At 40.9% G+C, this 18,361-nt stretch overlaps 1 protein-coding gene across 1 annotated transcript in view; it reads right to left on the bottom strand.

Moving 5' to 3' along the window:
• Nucleotides 1-207: 207 nt before the first annotated feature.
• The window catches only part of COL28A1 (collagen type XXVIII alpha 1 chain), a 167,618-nt gene continuing 149,464 nt past the window's right edge, over nt 208-18,361 (bottom strand). The window contains 3 exon segments of the mRNA XM_082400425.1: nt 208-4,121; nt 15,867-16,024; nt 17,545-18,099. Of these exon segments, the coding sequence (XP_082256551.1) occupies nt 3,807-4,121; nt 15,867-16,024; nt 17,545-18,099 (1,028 nt within the window). The 3' untranslated portion in view covers nt 208-3,806.

Raw genomic sequence — 18,361 nt, 5'->3', positions numbered from 1 at the left:
ATCTCATTGTTTTACATGTGGCTGTCCATTTTTCTCAGTACCACTTGTTGAAGAGACTGTCTTTTCTCCATTGTGTTTCTTGTCTTCTTTGTCATAGATTAATTGATTGTATGTGTGTGGGTTTATTTCTGGGTGCTCTATTCTCTTCCATTGATCTATGTGTCTATTTTTGTGCCAGCACCACACTGTTATGATTACTGTAGCTTTGTAGTATAGTCTGAAGTCTGAGAGGGTTGTACCTCCAGCTTTGTTCTTTTTTCTCAAGATTGCTTTGGCAATTTGGGGTTTTTGTGGTTACATATGAATTTTAGGATTATTTGTTTTAGTTCTGTGAAAAATATCATGAGTATTTTGATAGGGATTGAATTAAATCTGTAGATTGCTTTGGGTACCATGGCCATTTTAACAATATTAATTCTTCCAATACAAGAACAAAAGATATCTTTCCATTTCTTTGTATCATCTTCAATTTCCTTCATCCATGTTTTATAGTTTTCAGAGTACAGGACTTTCACATCCTTGGTTAAGTTTATTCTTAGGTACTGTAATATTTTTGATGCGATTTTAAACAAGATTTTTTTTATACTTTAAATTCTGATATTTCATTATTAGTATATAGACTCACAACAGATTTCCATATATTAATCTTGTATCCTGTAACCTTGCTGGAAGTATTTATTAGTTCTAATAGTTTTTGTGTGGAGACTTTAGGGTTCTCTATATAGAGTATTGTGTCATCTGCAAATACTGACAGTTTTACTTCTTCCCTTCCAACTGGATACCCTTATTTCTTTTTCTTGCCTGATTGCTGTGGCTAGGACTTCCAATACTATGTTAAATAGAAGCAGTGAGAGTGGGCATCCTTGTTTGTTCCTGAATTTAGTGGAAAGGCTTCCAGATTTTCACCACTGAGTATGTGGGTTTGTCATAAATGGCCATTTTATTCTTTGTTTTCCAGTTGTGTTTATAGTTCTTCTCTGATCATTTATTCTTATTTGTGTTTCTCCCATTGTGGTTTGATGATTTTCTTTTGTAGTATGCTTGGGTTCCTTTATCTCAACATTTCTTTTAAGGTAGGTTTAGTATTGCTTAATCTTTTAGTTTTTGCTTGTCTGAGAAATTCTTTATCTCTCCTTCTATTCTAAATGATAATCTTGCTGGGTAGAGTATCCTAGGTTGTGGGTTTTCCCTTTCAGCAGTCTGAATACATCATGTCACTCCCTTCTGGCCTGCTAACTTTCTGCAGAGAAATCAGCTGATAGCCTTATGGGGATTCCCTTGTACATGACTCTCTGTTTTTTCTTTCTGCCTTTAGAATTCTCTCTTTAACTTTTGCTATTTTAATTATACGTCTTGGTGTGGGTCTGTTGGGGTTCATCTCGTTTGGGATCCTCTATGCTTCCTGTACCTGGATATCTGTTTCCGTCTTCAGATTTGGGAATTTTTCAGCAATAATCTCATCAAATGCATTTTTGATTCCCTTCTCTCTGTCTTCTCCTTTTGATACAAATGTAGGCACGTTTGATGTTATCCCAGAGATCTTGCATGTTGCACTTGTTTTTGTTTGTTTTGTTTTTTTCTTGTCATTCTATTGTTCTGATTGAGTGATTTCCATTCTTCTATCTTCCAGATCACTTATGTGGCTGTCTGTGTCATTTATTCTGCTATTCATTGCTTCTGGAGTATTCTTTATCTCAGATACTGAATTATCTATGTTTGATTGGGTCTTTCTATTTTCTAGTTCCTTATTAAAATGATCTGTGTTTAGATCATTTCTCTTCCCAATTCAATTAGCATTTTTATTACCAATGATTTGAATTCTTTATCTGGTAAGTTGCTTATTTCTGTTTCATTGTTTTTTCATGGGTTTTCTCTTTTGCTCTTTCAGTTGAGAGTAGTTCCTCTGCCTTTTCATTTCACTTAAGTTTCTCTGTGTCTATGAACCTAGATGAAACAGTTAGCTATTTTGGTTTGGAAGGGGTGTTCTTATGTGGGAGTGTCCCTATGCTGTGTGCATGTGCCCACTGCCTTTGGTGGGAGAGCTGGATTTGATGTGGATGCCAGCCATGTCTTTCCTCAGGGTGTGCTGGCAGCTGTCACCTTGGTACGGGATGGGGCTGGAGGTGGAGGAGCTAGAGCTGGAGCTGTGTGTGAGGCAGGACGTCCTCTCTGCTCAGTGGTTGTCACCACCCTTGGGTCTGCTCCCAAGTTGCTGGAGTGGAAGCCCCGAGGGTCAGGCTTGAGCTGACTCTTCTCCCTTAAAGTGTGTGTTTTTCTTTCTCCTCACTCTGGGATCTTTGCCCCCAAAGGAGGGGAGTGCTGAAGCAAGTAGGGCTCATGGGCTTACAGAGTTCGGCTCAGATGCACCCCATGATCCTGTCTTTTCACTTGTTTCAGTTGTGGCCACCCCAGATCTAGTGCTAGGCTGTAGCATGGAATGAGTGGGGCCAGAATGTTCCTTCAGCTTGGGCTGGGTCATGCAGCAAGGTGGTCGTGGGCTGCCACTTGAATACACGCCAACAGTGGCTGCCTCCATGAAGGGCTCTCTTTATATCACAATTTTCTTTTAAGAAGATCAGCTTTTTTAAAAATAAATTCATTTATTTTATTTATTTACTTTTGGCTGCTTTGGTTCTTTGTTGCTGTGTGCGGCTTTCTCTAGTTGCGGCGAGTGGGGGCTACTCTTCGTTGCAGTGCCTGGGCTTCTCATTGCGGTGGCTTCTCTTGTTGCAGAGCATGTGCTCTAGGTGCATGGGCTTCAGTAGTTGTGGCAAGCAGGCTCAGTAGTTGTGGCTCAGGGCTCTAGAGCACAGGCTCAGTAGTTGTGGCGTCCGGTCTTAGTTGCTCCACAGCATGTGGGATCTTCGCGGACCAGGGCTCGAACCTGTGTCCCCTGCATTGGCAGGCGGATTCTTAACCACTGCACCACCAGGGAAGCCCAAAAGATCAGCTTTTACAGGACAATAAAAACATGACCTTCTAATGTCAGTTTACGAATATGTTTCAGAAACACTTCCACTATCCAAAAAAATAAAAAATAAAGCTAATTAGAGTTTCAACAATAAAGCTATTTGTTAAATCCCTTTTTATTTCATGTTTGTCCTTAGTGCCTTGATTATTATTTCTTACTGAGGAACTTATACCAAGGTGAGAAAATTCCCAAAAAAGACCAAATAGATACTTGCTGCCTGACACTTGTGTTCTGTGTGACAGTTTACATGCCATAAGCTTCATTTCTCAATAGCAAAATAAGCCCTTTCTCCATCTGCCATAATCATTTCCCCAGATTTGGATTATGTCTCAATTCACTTATTTGCTAAAACTGACCTCTAAATTTACCTTTTCGGCCAAATGGAAGGGAGCAAGTGGATTCTCGCTACCTCCACTCTTTAAAAACAATAACTGAATAATGTATATTGTTATCAAGCCAATCTAAGCTACTTTGGGCAAGGATGTTGTCTCTCTTGCATGTTCTTCACAAATGTGTATGTAATGATTAATTTCTATAGACATTAACTCCATAGAAAATATGCTGATGAATTGGAATCTAGATTCTAGCTTCTTTTTCTTTCTTCCAACCAGGGGTCAAAAATTCAAATGTCTACATGTGTGAAGGCTTCATGTAAGACAATAGGGAGTGGTAAGAGCTACTGCAAACATGAGAGCAATATCCTCTCTAAAGGCTTTCAAATTTTAAAATAACAATAAACACTATAAGAGCTTTAAATTTTTTGATTGACCAAATTTGTTCCAACAACCAGCCAGTTTTCTAATTCTATATATAATAAAATGAAAAGTGTCTTTTGTCATCCCTGTTTAGAGTCAAAACATGTTCTCTCTGGATGAGATTTTAGAGACCATCCTTTCTGTGCCTTCTTGATATTATAGATACAACAGCTGATGGGCAGAAATCTCTTACCTTTGTGCACAAACTTTTCTTGCTCTGAGTTCAAAATGGGACTTTGAGCTCTGGTTTCCAGACCCTCTGCCTGATCCTCAGGGGACCTGAGCAATGGCCCCTGGGTGGTGGCAGCCTCAGATGATGGAGTGGCAGCAAGGCTGGCAGCCCAGGTGGGCTCTGAAGGCTCATTCTCTTTGTCCTGGGCTCCAGAGACACTGACCTATACAAAAAATTCACAGTTTTGAATCTGGTGATATCAAGTCAAAAAAGCTACTTTGCTTTGGGGAACACTTAAAGAAAAGTTTCTCCCCAATTCTTCAATATTAATTATTTCAATAAAAGCTCACGAAACGATGCCTCTCCCCTATGTCAGACGTTCCTGAATACCTAAGTTATGGATTTTCTGACCACCTCGTGGTCACACACATTTTTCCCACTGCCAGGCACAAATGCTGTTGTGCTGGGCCTTTCAGAGAGATCTACCTGCAGGGTACAAAAGATGTGAGTTTGGGAGGAGTTCATCTTCATCCTTTTCTTAGTCAGTTGTATGAGGAGGGAAAATAACCAATAATTTCTTTGACCTTTTTTTTTTTTAATGGCCTTTTCCTCTCTGTTTTCTAAAACTAGAGAACTTAACAATATATTCCAAAATATCTACCATGAACTCCACCAATGTTGAGATTGGGAATTGAAGTGACAGAGGACAATAATACTGTTAAAATAAAAACAATAGCAGTCACTTCTCATCTCATCCTATTATCTGGACCCCAGCAAATGTCAAATGCTGCAGGATGCTTAGCTTCTAAGAAGTTCTGAGAAATGTATGCTAGCTAAGGGATAAAGGATTATAATATCAAAAGCAAGTTTTCTGAACTAAGATTTCCAAGTTTCATCTAAATTTATGATATGTAATGAAACAAGGAAGAAAATGTGTTTTGCTTAAAAACTTAAAAAAAAGTCACATCAGTTATTCTTGACTACAGTTGCCAGGAGCTAGGACAATCTTTTATGGGTCCAATTAAGTTCTTTTTCTTTTTCCTTGGACCCCAGCTACATGAGGTTGAATCAATAATTCATTTCAGTCCTAGCACAGTGTGGTCATTTATCCTCGCAAGGCCCTCTCTTATTTGTTTGCTTTTGTTTATTTAAATAGGCAAATCTGTGAACTAGGTAAAGTCATTTTTGATGCTTCCTCACCTGTGGTTCCTGTCATCTTATGACCAAAGCCAGCTGTCATCATTAGCTGCTCTCTGCCATCTAAACTGTTCCACTGCTTTTGATTCTGTACACACACACACACAGACACACACAGACACACACACACACACACACACACAATGTGGAAGAGCTAGCTAACTCTATTACTCATCTATGTATATCTTTACAATAATTAAATGATTATCAGAGCAAATATTTCCATTGGGACTGGTCTGGTTATCAGCCTATACAAAGGGCACTCAATTCAAATACAGTAGTGATGTTTTATTAATGCCAAACACATCTTTTGGTACAAATGGAGGTAGACCTGTGGGTCAGTTGGCATTCCTCTTTCTTTCAGAATGATCCTGTATATACAGATGATGATTTGAATATGAATTTTGTTATATTCATAGAACTACAGAATTTTAAGTTTAGAGGAAACATTTATCAGTACTTCATTTTCTATGGAGGAATCTGAAGCTCCAAATAATTAATAATTAATAATCTAAAGCTTCCCCCAAATTATTGGTAAGTTAGTGGCAAAATTAGAAATGTCCTTTTCAGGAAAGAAATACTGTTTTGTTTTGTTTTTTTGCTTGCTCATATTTCATTTTAAGCAAAAAATAAGTTAAAAGAAAAGCTTGACTGAGGAGTAGCTTATCAAACATAAAAAAGACAACAGGCATTATGGCTACACTTGAGATATACTGTCAGGTGAGAATGTTCCTTTGCAGAAGGTCACTGGGCAGCATGGTTCTCTTAAAGGAATTAACTCAGCCTCTAAATAACCATCTTGTTCAAGTCTTAAGGTCTCATAAGTCATTCTTTACCTCTTGTAAGTTTAGGAGTGTATGTTTTCTTTCTCAATCACGTCATTATTTGGGAATTTTTTAAAAAATAAATTTATTTATTTATTTATTTATTTATTTATTTATTTATTTATTTATTTATTTATGGCTCTGTTTGGTGTTTGTTGCCGTGCTCAGGCTTTCTCTAGTTGTGGCAAGCGGGGGCTGCTCTTCACTGCGGTGCGCGGGCTTCTCATTGCGGTGGCTTCTCTTGTTGTGGAGTGCAGGCTCTAGGCACGTGGGCTTCAGTAGTTATGGCACATGGGCTCAGTAGTTGTGGTGCACGGGCTTAATTGCTCCGTGGCATGTAGGATCTTCCCGGACCAGGGCTCGAACCCGTGTCCCCTGCATTGGCAGGCGGATTCTTAACTACTGCGCCACCAGGGAAGCCCTATTTGGGAATTTTGACTACTAGAACATTATACCTCAGGTTCTAGAACAAGTGAAATATTTTTTTTTCATAAATGAGAATAATTTTATCTTTTGGCTCCATGAGATTTCAGTTTATTTAAGCAAATATATAATTATATTATGTATAGTTTACATAATACATAATTATATATTATAGTTTGCCATTTTTATAATTTTCTTATTACAAAAGCAAACATGTTCATTGAAGGGAATTTACAAAATCTGAACAAGCAACAGGAAGAAACTAGAAATCACAAGTGATTCCACCTCCCAGAAATAATTGTTGTTGATACTCAGGTGGTTTTTTCCCCAGTCTTTTCTCTATATGCATATATATTTTTTAACAAAATATATACTGTATGTTTGGTTTTCTGGGTTTTTTTAATTTAATACGTTTCCATATATTTTACTGTGACTCTATAACACCATTTTGAATACAGAATATACATAACTACAATAGCGTTTTTTAACATTTAATTTACTTGCTTTTTTTTTTTTCTGTAGAAACCACATTGCTCATTCTGGTCAAAGAACACACATATTTGAGCCTTGTGAGACAAAGTTTTACCAATGTGTACTTTCACCAGTAAGTGTCTTCCCTTAAGCTATCACCATTTATGAGACATTATGATTGGAAAAAGAGATCAAGTTTGATGGGTCAAAAGTCCTCCAACTGATCTACCTATAGCCCCACCAGTCTGCTTCCTCCCCACGTTTGTAACCCCGCATCCCACTCCTCCCAGAACACCCTGCTACGCTTTCATTCCTTCCTCTTCCTCACGCTGCCTCTGGCTCTCAAAGTCAGTCCTCCCACCACCGCCCAGGAAAAGTTCGTCCCCAGCAGCAGAACCTTCCCCAGGGACCGAGTCAGTACTAAGGCCCCCCTTCCAGAAGGGGCATGGTACCTCTGCTGCTCCGTACTTGGCCCTGACCATGCAGAAGTTAACCTGTAAGCCTATCCTCTCGATCATTTCTGGTTTCACATGTGTAAATATCACTTTCCTGATAAGACAAATTAAGCCATGCCACATTTCTCTCTCTCGCTTTTTCTTCTTCCTTCCTGCCTTTTCTTCTTTATTTAAAATCTTTATAGCGTGGAGGAGGAAATATTTGCCACTGGGTAAATTCAGAATGGGTCAGAGAGAAAGACAGAAAGAGGGAGAGAGAGGGGGATAGGGGGACACTTTGGATTCATTATTCAATTCCTCTAGGCTTTATTATTTTACTGGCCATGCCACACGGCATGCGGAATCTTAGTTCCCGGACCAGCGATCGAACCCGCGCCCCCTGAAGTGGAAGCAGCGAGCAGTCCTAACCACTGGACTCCCAGAGAATTCTCTCCTCTAGGCTTTAATGTCATCATTTTAAAATAGGAAAGGATTAGCCCCTAACCTACCTTCCAACTCTGAAAGTGGGATATAAGCCGCCCCAAACTTTACTGGCAGAATACACACCGAATTCATGATAGTGGCTGCTTCTGGAGAGAGGAGGAGGAGGAGGAGGAGGAAGAGACTCTGAAGGAGAATAGCAAGGACTCTAAGTTTATCTGAAGCAACCAGTGATGAACAGAGGGAAACACCAGTTATGTCTCGGTGGTGGGCACTCCAGTGTTTGCTATATGCGTTCTCTGGTTTTTTTTTTTTGTTTTTTTTTTTTAATAAATCTTAAACCTAAACACAACAGGCTGCCTATCAGCTCTGCACACTTCTGCTCCCCCCACACTGGCCTGCCTTGGAGGAGACGAATGGCCCCAGCTCCGAGCAGGGCTCACACAGTAAAACACAGCAGAGGAGCCGGGCCGTGAGGGGCTGACACTTGGAGGCCGGGCTGTTCTGTGCAGCTGGACAGGCAGATGTGTTATGCTCAGTCCCTTCTAGCCTTAGAGCAGATCTTTAAGGGGAGAAAACAGATTTCAAGCAGCATCCAAGAACGTGAGTGTATGACTTAAAGGAGGATAACTAAATAGGTGCCACACAGTTCTAGAAGGTCCTTTGGTTTCTGATTTCCGAACATTTTCCTCATAACTCATTACCCAGAACCTTGCATATATTGCAGACAAGCTCTTTAAACTTGAGCTCCCGTCTTCCCTGGATGAGTGCTGATGATCATGAGTATTAGCCCATGTGCTCAGACTTAGCTTTTCCCAGCACTGCAGGGCTACGTTTCTCCCAGTCAGCTGTGGGGATTCTTCTCCTGCCAGCTGGGGCACTGCCAGGGCCTTCAAGGTGCCTGGCTTCGCAGGTTCTGACCTTGATTGCCGCTTCCCAGATGATAACACTTCTTTGCCAGGTCTCTCAGTGCTCAAGCACTTAAGCTGAATGCTCTCCATTTGCATTTAAGGTTGCTGAGGACTGTCAGGAACACCTTGAGTTTGGGCTGCACCTCCCCTGATCGCCCGCAGCTTTCCTAGAGAGAAACTGCAAGATTTTATTCCGTTTAAACCCTCTCGTACATTAGTATAATGTCCTCCATTCTGGCATTGCTCAGTAAAGATTTTTGACTGTTCTAATCACATACTTTTACAAAAGGAAGAATCTTCTGATAATAATCCCTTATTTTACAAATGAGGACATGGAAACCTTAAGAAACAGGTGATTCACCCAATGCCAGGCAGCTGTCAGATCTCATTTCTAAGATGTCATTCACTGTGAAATACACTATAAATTTTAAGTCTAAAAAAAGATCACAGCATACTAAGCAGATGCATACCAATCTCTGAAATAATAAAGTAGGAAAAGTATAAATTCTGGAGACAAGGAAATAAAAGATTTAGCTTCAGCATTGAGACTACAAGCCAAGTTTCCTGACTTCCAGATCTGGGATATTTTTTCTCGATCACTTTGCAATATGTTATTTTTTTCTTCTCCCTAAGAGAGGAACATCTTACATTCTAAGGCTAATAAGTCTATGATTAGCAATATATGAGACTTCCACAGACACATCACCTGGCAATACTAATAATTCATTGTTATGCAGTTTATCAAGAAGAATTTGAGGTTTTTTTGACTACCACAATGAGAAAGCATTAATTCTACTTTATAAACAATTAAATTATTGTATTGACCAATATAACTATATCTGTGTATGTGGCTTAGTCAAGGCCACTTACAAATAATTAGGTCTGATTTCAGGAAATCAACTTAATTTTCGTGTCAGTGGAGAAAATAAACTAGTATTAGGCTTAGTCCCAAGTCTTTTGAAAGTTTAAAAAGTCCATGTATTTTGAAAGTATTGATTATGGACTTCGAATAGGCTACTTCATTCAATAGTGAGTATAATATGATGGAGCAACCTATAAAATTTTACTTGAATATGACATAAGGAGAGAATATAGATGTACTCAAATATTTGTGTCTCTTTCCTAATCTGTCATGGATACTCAGTACCAAGTTAAAACATAGGCCATGGTACTGAAGACAGGTTTTTAAGAAAATTCAGCCAAAATGGAATCATATATATGATAAATAATTCAATGATGTTATTTTTAAAAGAGCAAAAAAATAAAATGACACTATCAGCCAGTAATGGATAAGCTGAAGAGGATATAGAAAAGAGAGACGGGATAAGAGTTTTGAGACCATATTATTAAATACTGATAAGAAATGATGAGGCCCTGATCTAAAGCAGTAGAGGTATTGAGGAGGAGAAAGGAATTGAGAGCATAGATCGAGGGATGATAGGAACAGACCAAAGACCACAGTACCAACAAGTGGGGACGATACAGTGAGAACAGAGCTACAGGTGTATCCTAGATTTCTCGCCAGGTACCCGGCTGGTTGGAGGGACCACACCCCTAGGAAGGAAATCTGGAGGATCAGCACGGTGAACGTATTCCATGTTGAATGCCTGCGGGGCGCCCAGAAAAAGATGTGCACAGACAATCAAAATGTGAATCTGGGACCCAGGAGAAAGGTCTGGATTGGGGGGGGCAGATTTGAGAGTTAGCACACGTGGCTTTGGAACTCAGAAAGAGAATATGGAACAAGAAGAGAAGCAGGCTAAGGACAAATCTCAGAAAAATTGAGTTTAATGTTAAGGGGTAAACAGAGAAAGAAAACACCCAAAAGCAATTGAGAAAGAATGCTCAGAAGAAGGACAAGGAGAGAGACGACTTGCAAAATCAGAAATAAGCGGCGGCACGGTGATATATGCAAAAGAGAGATTAGGTAAGAATATGGCAGTAAGGATTTGGCAATCAAAGGGTTGTTGGTTCCAGCTGAGCTTCAGGGGCATATTGGAGGCAGCAGCCTGACTTCAGAGGGTTTTCCAGGGGAACAGAAGTGAGGAAACAGTGAGAGCCAGAGGGAGATGGAGAGAAGGAGAGTGAGGGTGCATGTGTGGTTGTGAGCGGCAGAGACAGCAGAGACTGGCCTGTGGAATAACTTTATTATATAAACATAGAGATAGGACAGTAGCAAAAGGGACATGTGAACTAAGAGAGGGTTTGGGAATTTTTGAGATGGGAGAGCCTGAAGCCTATTTCCTGACTCTATGGAAAGAGTCAGAAGTGTCGTCAGGAAAGGGTACCACAGGGAAGGAAGATCCTGGTCTTGGAAGAGGCAGAAGGGAATGGCCTCAGAGCACAGTAGGGGACAAGCAGGTGTCACATCAGAGTTGAGGACAGAGCCCATGGTCAGGTCTGAGGATGAAGGGACACATCCAATTCCATTATCAAGGCAGAACCTGCCTAGGGCTCCGGTTCTCGAAGAAATTGCCAGTGGAACCCTGGTTTCAGAAGTGGCCCTCTTTAGATGGATCTTGAGATGGAGTAAGAACACATAAGCGTTGTGGGGCATTGAGAGTAAGAGATGGAAGAGATGGAAAAACTGAAAATGGAGATGGAGATCTTTGAGCAGCTTGTGTGATAATGCAAGGAGGGGAGAAATGCGGCCAGTGGAATGGGGACCAGGGATAGGGTCTCACTAAAAGAGAGGATGGACAAAGAGAGGGCAGGACAGCCAGCAAAGTCCGCCTGCTGTGTTAGTTTTCTGTAATTTACATCTATACAGAACATCCATTTCTTCCATAGAAATGAGGAACCTGCATGCTCGGCTTAAGGCTGGCATTGGACTGTACATCAGGACCATATTAAATAGAAGGAGGGGACTCTGAGCTCCCCCTTGGCCTCCACCACGCCTCTCCACCTCATGCAGGAGCTACTCAGAGGGACTCTTCCCACACCAGCTTGGCTGTCACCTTCACTGTGTTGCTGTGGAATCACTCCTCATAGGAATCCCACAGCCTCCTTTCTACAGAGAGAAAAAAATCTTTGCTGCCAGTTATCTAAGTTATTTGCAATCTGGGGACAATTTTTCAAAATACAAAAAAGGACCTTTATGGAAAGGGTAGACAGGGCTTCTTTCCTTTCTGCTCTTTCAAGGGGGAGAGAAATCTGCAATACTGTTACAAGAAACTGGCTTCAGTGAATAAACACTCTTTGCATTGACGTTAATTATGAATACATTTAGAATGACAAAAAGTGACTTCATACATGAAATCCATATACTTATTTGCCTAATGGGCTGTTACTGGATATAGCCACTTGGTCTGATTAAATGTTTACTTGATTTAATTGCCCTCTTCCCATTTATATCTGAGAAATCTTTCCCCAACTGGCCACACCCAGAATGAATAAAGGAACATCAAGTACCAACATTGTTAGTCCCATAAAAGATAAGGATTTTTTTATGTATACAATCTTGTTAATGATAGTATAGCTGATGCCTTTCTTGGAAGGAAATCTTCAGATTTCTTTTTCTAACAGTTGGTATAGCCTTGGTTTGGTCCATAAGTATTTATTGAGCATCTACTGTGTGCAAGATGAAGCACAGTTTTAGGTCCTGAGAGACACAAAGTTTAATTAGACACAGATGTCCTCAAGGAATTTAAATCCATTAGGAAAGTTAAGGTACATACAAAAATAAGTATTAACAATGTTAAAATGTGATAAATTCCAGAAGAAAGTATAAACTATCCTGAGATTTCAGGAAAGAGGCAGAATAGAATGGATGTACACGTTTAGCTTCTCAAGACTGGCCTGAAAAGGCAACAGAGCTGGGATTGCCAAAGCGTTATGAATTTAGTGGAACTGGGAAATCCTTCTGCTTTCCATATTTCCCAATACATCTGTTTGTAGATGTACAGTGTACATCATGTTCATTCCACAACTAGATAAAATAGTTCAAATGCACGTCCTTCTTGACTTAAATCAACCCATTGGCTTAGATTTCTCACAAAAGTGTAATAACTGATATCAGATTTTCCCCTAAAAACAGATTTTGATAGAAAGGAGAGGGAGAAGGAATACAGAGCTAGGTGTCTTAAGGAGTGATAGAAGAGACAACAGAGAGGAAATAGAGACGCAAAAAGGGAAACAGGGCTTCTGAGATTGTTTATTTATTTTGCAGTATTGCCTAGGGTAGGCTTGGGAACAATCTGAGGATTGAAAGGTTTTGACAGATTCATGTTACGTTAGGTATTTTGATACTATAATTACACTTTTAGATAAAGGTGGGTGTGCATGGACAGATACATATGTTTTTGTATTTATGTGTGTGTATACATTATATATACATACGACCGATCTAAAATGTGAATATAAATGCATATATGTTTGTTCAGACTAAATATCTATTAGGATCATTCATTTTTAAAAATTCACTCTTCGGTGCTTGTGCAAAGAGAGACAGGGTGAGAAGGTGTAGAGACAAGAGGGACTATCCAAGTTCAAGTTCATTACAAGCTCCCACTATCTCAGTCAGAGGGCCCCTAGGGAGAGCCAACCGATACCCACCCTGTGACTCTTGGTGTTACAAATCTAAACTATTTTGGATGTCCTCTTCTTATGCCCTCCCCCCTCCCCAGCTACTAGAATGATTCCTCTGTCATAACCTGTTAACATCACTTTTCTCTCAGGGCATCTAACTTCCTGCGTCATGACACCAGAGACACAGGCTCTTGTCTCATTCTGTGCCGTTGCCTTGGATGTCCCTCAGCCACCTCCGTACAAAATAAGCCCATTATTTTCCTTCAAAGAACCCTACCCTGCCTCCTATATTCTCCATCTCAGTGGATGGTGTTTCAGTTCACCCCATCTCCAAGCTAGAAATACAACCGTCCTCCCCAAACCCTCTCCCTAACCTCCAATCCATTCAGTCACTAAATCCTGTTCATTCTACCCCAGAAATGGCTTTCCAATCCATATGTCCCTTTATTCCAATGACCCCTGCCTTAGTTTAAGGCCTCATCATCTCTCACCTGGACCATTACTCCTCTTATCCCACCTCCAGTCTCCTCTCCCCCTCCTCCTTCTATTTATCTTTCATAGTGCAACCAAATGTGACCATACGACCCTTGCTTTTAAGACTCTCCTGCTTTCTCCTGGTTGCCTGGCCTATGGATGAAGTTCAAGCTCCTTAGCTTGACACATGAAGCCATTTATAATTAGTCCTCAAATTATTTGTCCAGTTTTAACTCTCGCCCTTCTGCCAGATACACCTTCGGCTCCAGTTAGACTGAGCTTGTCCTCATTTCTTAAAATGCCATTCCCTTTGGATTTCCCCTTTGCCCCCACATGTTCCCCTTTCTTGGAAATACGCTTCCCCCTACTCTTGCCTTGAAAAACACTTACTTAGTCTTAAAACTCAGCTCAACACCACGTCCTCTGTAAAGGCTTCCATTACTCTGCCCTGAACTTAACTGCACCGTCTCTTGAGCTTTGTCCATAGCTCTGCTGAAGTTCTTAATACCTCTTGTACCTATCTGTTCACTGAGAGACCGTGGACTTCTCCTGGGCAGGAACTGTGTCCCAAGAGCCACCCCTGAGCACTGCAGTAAATGATCAATACATGCCGCGGGAATTCATTGATTATGAGGAGAGCTCCGTTTAGGCACCACTTGCCAGATGAAACCTGAGTTTGCTCTTGTGTAGGAAGCTTTTAGAAAGGGACATGGGTTGACTAAGGGAAGAACAAAGGGATAACTCACACAAGCAGGAGGAGATGGGCTGTGTACATTACTGTCTGTAATTTACTTTAAAATGCTCAGTAAAAACCAGAGTTGGCAAATCCCCACGGGCCAAATCTGAGTCTTCACCTGTTTTGGGAAATAAGTTTTATCTGAACACAGCCATGTTTATTCATTGAAGTACTGGCTATGGCTGCTTTTGCATTTCAAAGGCAGAGTTGAGTCATGGCAACAGAGATCAAATGGCCTGCAAAACCCAAAATCTTTACTCTGTGGCCCTTTACAGAAAGGGTTTGTTGACCCCCTGATATAGACCATGTGATATAAATGCGTGTGTTAATTTCAATCTACAATCCAGGGGCAGTCTGTTGCCCTAACTGGAATGTCCCATCTCGAAGTCGGCTCGTATTTAATCAAATAGAAATATATTAGAGGCCTTTCTGTCCTTTTTTGAACATAATATAAAAATCTTGTGAGTCCTGTAATCTGTCCCCATAGGAATGGCATCCTAGGCCTGACTCCTGAATGGTTCTGCATCCACCTACTGATCTGGAGGTTTCTCAGGGCCTTAGTCCAACTATACAGTTAGCTGAATCCTGATGCTTGAGTATTGTTGCACTGGCTCAAAATGACTCTTTCATGTCTATGAAGACTTCATAAAAGGACAGCACAGGGGCTTCACTGAGCTTACAAAATAGGGACACTGCTGTGTGCCTGCTTGCTAGACGATGTCCATACATGTAGTGAACATCAGTCCACAGCTGCTTTAGTTATAACTTGGTGGGGAAGAGACTACAACACTCACTTACGAGTAACTAAGAGAGGTTCTCCAGTTTTCACCTAAAAGAAACTAACAGTTGCTTGTGACCTGATGGGCTGAAGTCAGTTCCCAGAAGCTTGCTCTAAGGACGATCACATTTGTCTCAATACATTCAGGAGGTAGTTCTCTCATGCACAGGTGATTGGGGGGCTTTGAAACGAAGCACCCACCTTGTGCGATATGCATGCATAGTTTCCCTCCCTGTCCCCCCTCTGGGCACAGGCGGGGGAAGCTAAATGAACAAGAGCGTGGATTGGAAGGTGGGAGAGTGCAGGCTGAGCATGTGTGCACTTGGAAGAAACTTGAGAGGGTGCAAAGTGGGGAGGGGATACACAGACGGATGAAGGAGAATTGTGACCCCATACAGAAAGATCTGCAAATGTGGCAAGGGGGTGATGCAAATAGTATAGTATTAATCTGTTCTAATGTACATGATTACTTTTGGTGGTGGCAGGGATATAATATGAAAATATTATTTGTAACATTTAATAAATAATTATAAAATATGCAAATATTAAAAAATCTCATATTCAAGCTCATAAGCCCCAGAGCTATTTCAGAACTAGAAATCTGGAGACAAAAGCCTACTATTTAGAGCCAAGGACCTGAAAATATCCATACCTCAGTTGATTCTTGACAGTGTGGGGCAAGACTGTCTTTGATGTAAAACAGACTGAATACACGATTTTAGGCTCACAAATTAAGCAAGACAGTTACTTACGGACTCAGAAATTTCTTTCTGGGGTTCTGGAGCAGATTCAGTGAGTTCTTCCCCCAATATCCCAAATCCAGGTTGAAGCAGTGGTGAACCCAAAATATGAAAGAGGTAGGATTCAAAATCCTCACAACTTTTTTTAAACAATTTTTGCTTCAGGGTATCTATCTTTTAAAAGAGAAGTAGAAAAGGGAACAGGAGGAGCAATGAAACATTACTCAAAATCTGTTTAAAGAGACCATTTGCACTCTCCTTAAAGTAAACAGACACTTCCCCATCACCTGAAGTCAACCACTAGGGGAATGAAGTTTTACCGCATTTTTACCTCATCTGTAAGAGGCCATCTAAAATAATTTAATTATTTAATTTAATTTAATAATAGTCGATGGCCCAAACAGGCAAAAGAATGACTTAAATGCTTGTTATCCAAAGTGTCTGTCTGTTATCTGTGAACTACTCTGTGGAAGGGGCAAGTCTAATGCATAATAAGTTTAACAGGCAATTACCTCTGGTTTTGGGAATTGCAAAAAGCCAGCCAGTCCAAAAATATATCCCTCATTGCCGAGAACAAATTAATAACTCCTTTGATTAAGATGATAAAGCTCTTCAATTATTAAAATATAACGTGTCTCTGAAATGTGTAATATTTCTGGCCGTTCTAACACATTAACAGCCCAGTGAGATTGAATAGACCAGTCACCCGATAGGGTGTTAAGGAAATGGGACCCCGGGTTAGAAAGGTCTGGAGAAAGAGGGAAAGTGGGAAGGTTCTGAGCGTGGTCCGCTCTCCTTAGGGCCAGACGTGCTGGTACTTGGAGTAGGCTGGGAACAGCATGAGGCCTTGTCAGGCCCTGCTCCTGGATGAGTGGAGAAGGAAAGATGGGGTCAAACTGAGGCCTGCAAACACATTAAGTATAAGTTTTACTTATTTCACAAGCTTTCTGGGTGTGGGCCCTGCCAGAATGTGTTATCAGTTTCCAAAGAACTGGAATGTTTCATTGTAAAGTGATGCTGGTCACACCTGAATCACGGTGAGTCAGTGTCTTAGCATGGCTCGTCAGGAAATGTCAGTTCACGTGAAGGGTAAAGCAGCATAGGGAAAGCCATCAGAGCAGCACTGAGTGTATGAGGAATATTCAACATGTTGTTCTTTAAGATAAACTCCTGACGTCAACTTGTTTACTCTTCATTATCTGTTTTCATAGGAACAGAGAATAGAGAATAGAAGAGAATAATCCCAGTTACCGTGTCTCTCATCTCTTTAGATTACCATCCCTGTTTTCCACTCATTCTGCACTTCTTAATTCATTTTGATTCTGTGGTTATTTTCTGTCTTGCTGCTGGCTTGCTCCATCTCTTATCCAAGTTAGGTAACTTTTAGAACATGAACTAATCTTAGCAATGCCCCCAAATCCTGTCCTTTCTTTTTAGTCCTTTGATTGCACATACCCGAGTTAAGCAACTCCAAGGCCAACTCAGCACTTATTACAAATGAGTCAAGACAAGAGATTGTACTCCCTGAATGAAATATTAAACGTCTTTGTCTTCCAGAGTTTCTGTGTTACAGTTTAATGCCAGTATACGCCTCATTAGCCTCCTGATTTTCATTTTTGGTCAGGATAATCCAGTGATGTGGTACTTGGAAGGACAGTGTGAATTCCTTTCCCCTGGAGCTGAGTCTTACCTTGAAGGGTAACAAAGTCATCAAATAGATAAACGTGCTCACTGTCTGGGTCGGTAGCAATTAGATTCATTTCTCTGTGGAACATCTCGAAGTTGGGGTCATTTCTCTTCACCACCTCAATCACAAATATTTCCACATCGATGTCACTGACATCCTTCACCACCTCTGTCAGATCCTTTTCATCTCGGGTGTCTGTCTGCTCATCAGTGATGACCAAGGCCACCTTCTTCACACCTAGCCTTGCGGCTTCGAACACGCGGTTGGCGGCATGGAGAGCTATGGTTGTGTAGGTGCCTTCTCCCAGATACTTCATGCTGTCCACGGCCCGCTTGAGGTCGTCCTTGCTGGAGAACTGTGTCAAATGAGCCACCTCCTCCACCTTATGGCTATAGTTGATTATGCCTACGCGGGCCATGGCAAGGTCCAGCGCAACTCTGTCGGTCAGAGTCTTCACAAAGTCTTTGATAATCGGGAAGTTCTCCAGTCCCACACTTTCTGAGCTGTCAATCACAAACAGCAGCTCTAGCGGTGCCTCTCTGCATTTACGCCCACAACCTGAAACACGAATGTTGACATAGAAACACAGCGGGGATGAAAATTAAAACATCACTGATTGATATCAGATGGGTGGGGGGAGGGGGGAGAGGGGCAAGGATGAACCCAAGACTGGATTGTAACCTTCCTTTTCTGTGACCGTGAACACAGCTGACGATTGTCTCCCTTCTGGTTTCTATACCTGACTTTTTAAAAAAATGATATATTGCAAAAAAAAAAAAAAACCTCCCCCACAAAAAACCAAAACGCTGTAGAGGATAAA

This window comes from Balaenoptera borealis (assembly GCF_965194805.1).
Source record: "Balaenoptera borealis genome assembly, chromosome: 7".
Classification (NCBI taxonomy): domain Eukaryota; kingdom Metazoa; phylum Chordata; class Mammalia; order Artiodactyla; family Balaenopteridae; genus Balaenoptera; species Balaenoptera borealis.
Note: the sequence above shows the minus strand (reverse complement) of the source record. Positions and strands in the feature narration are given on the sequence as shown.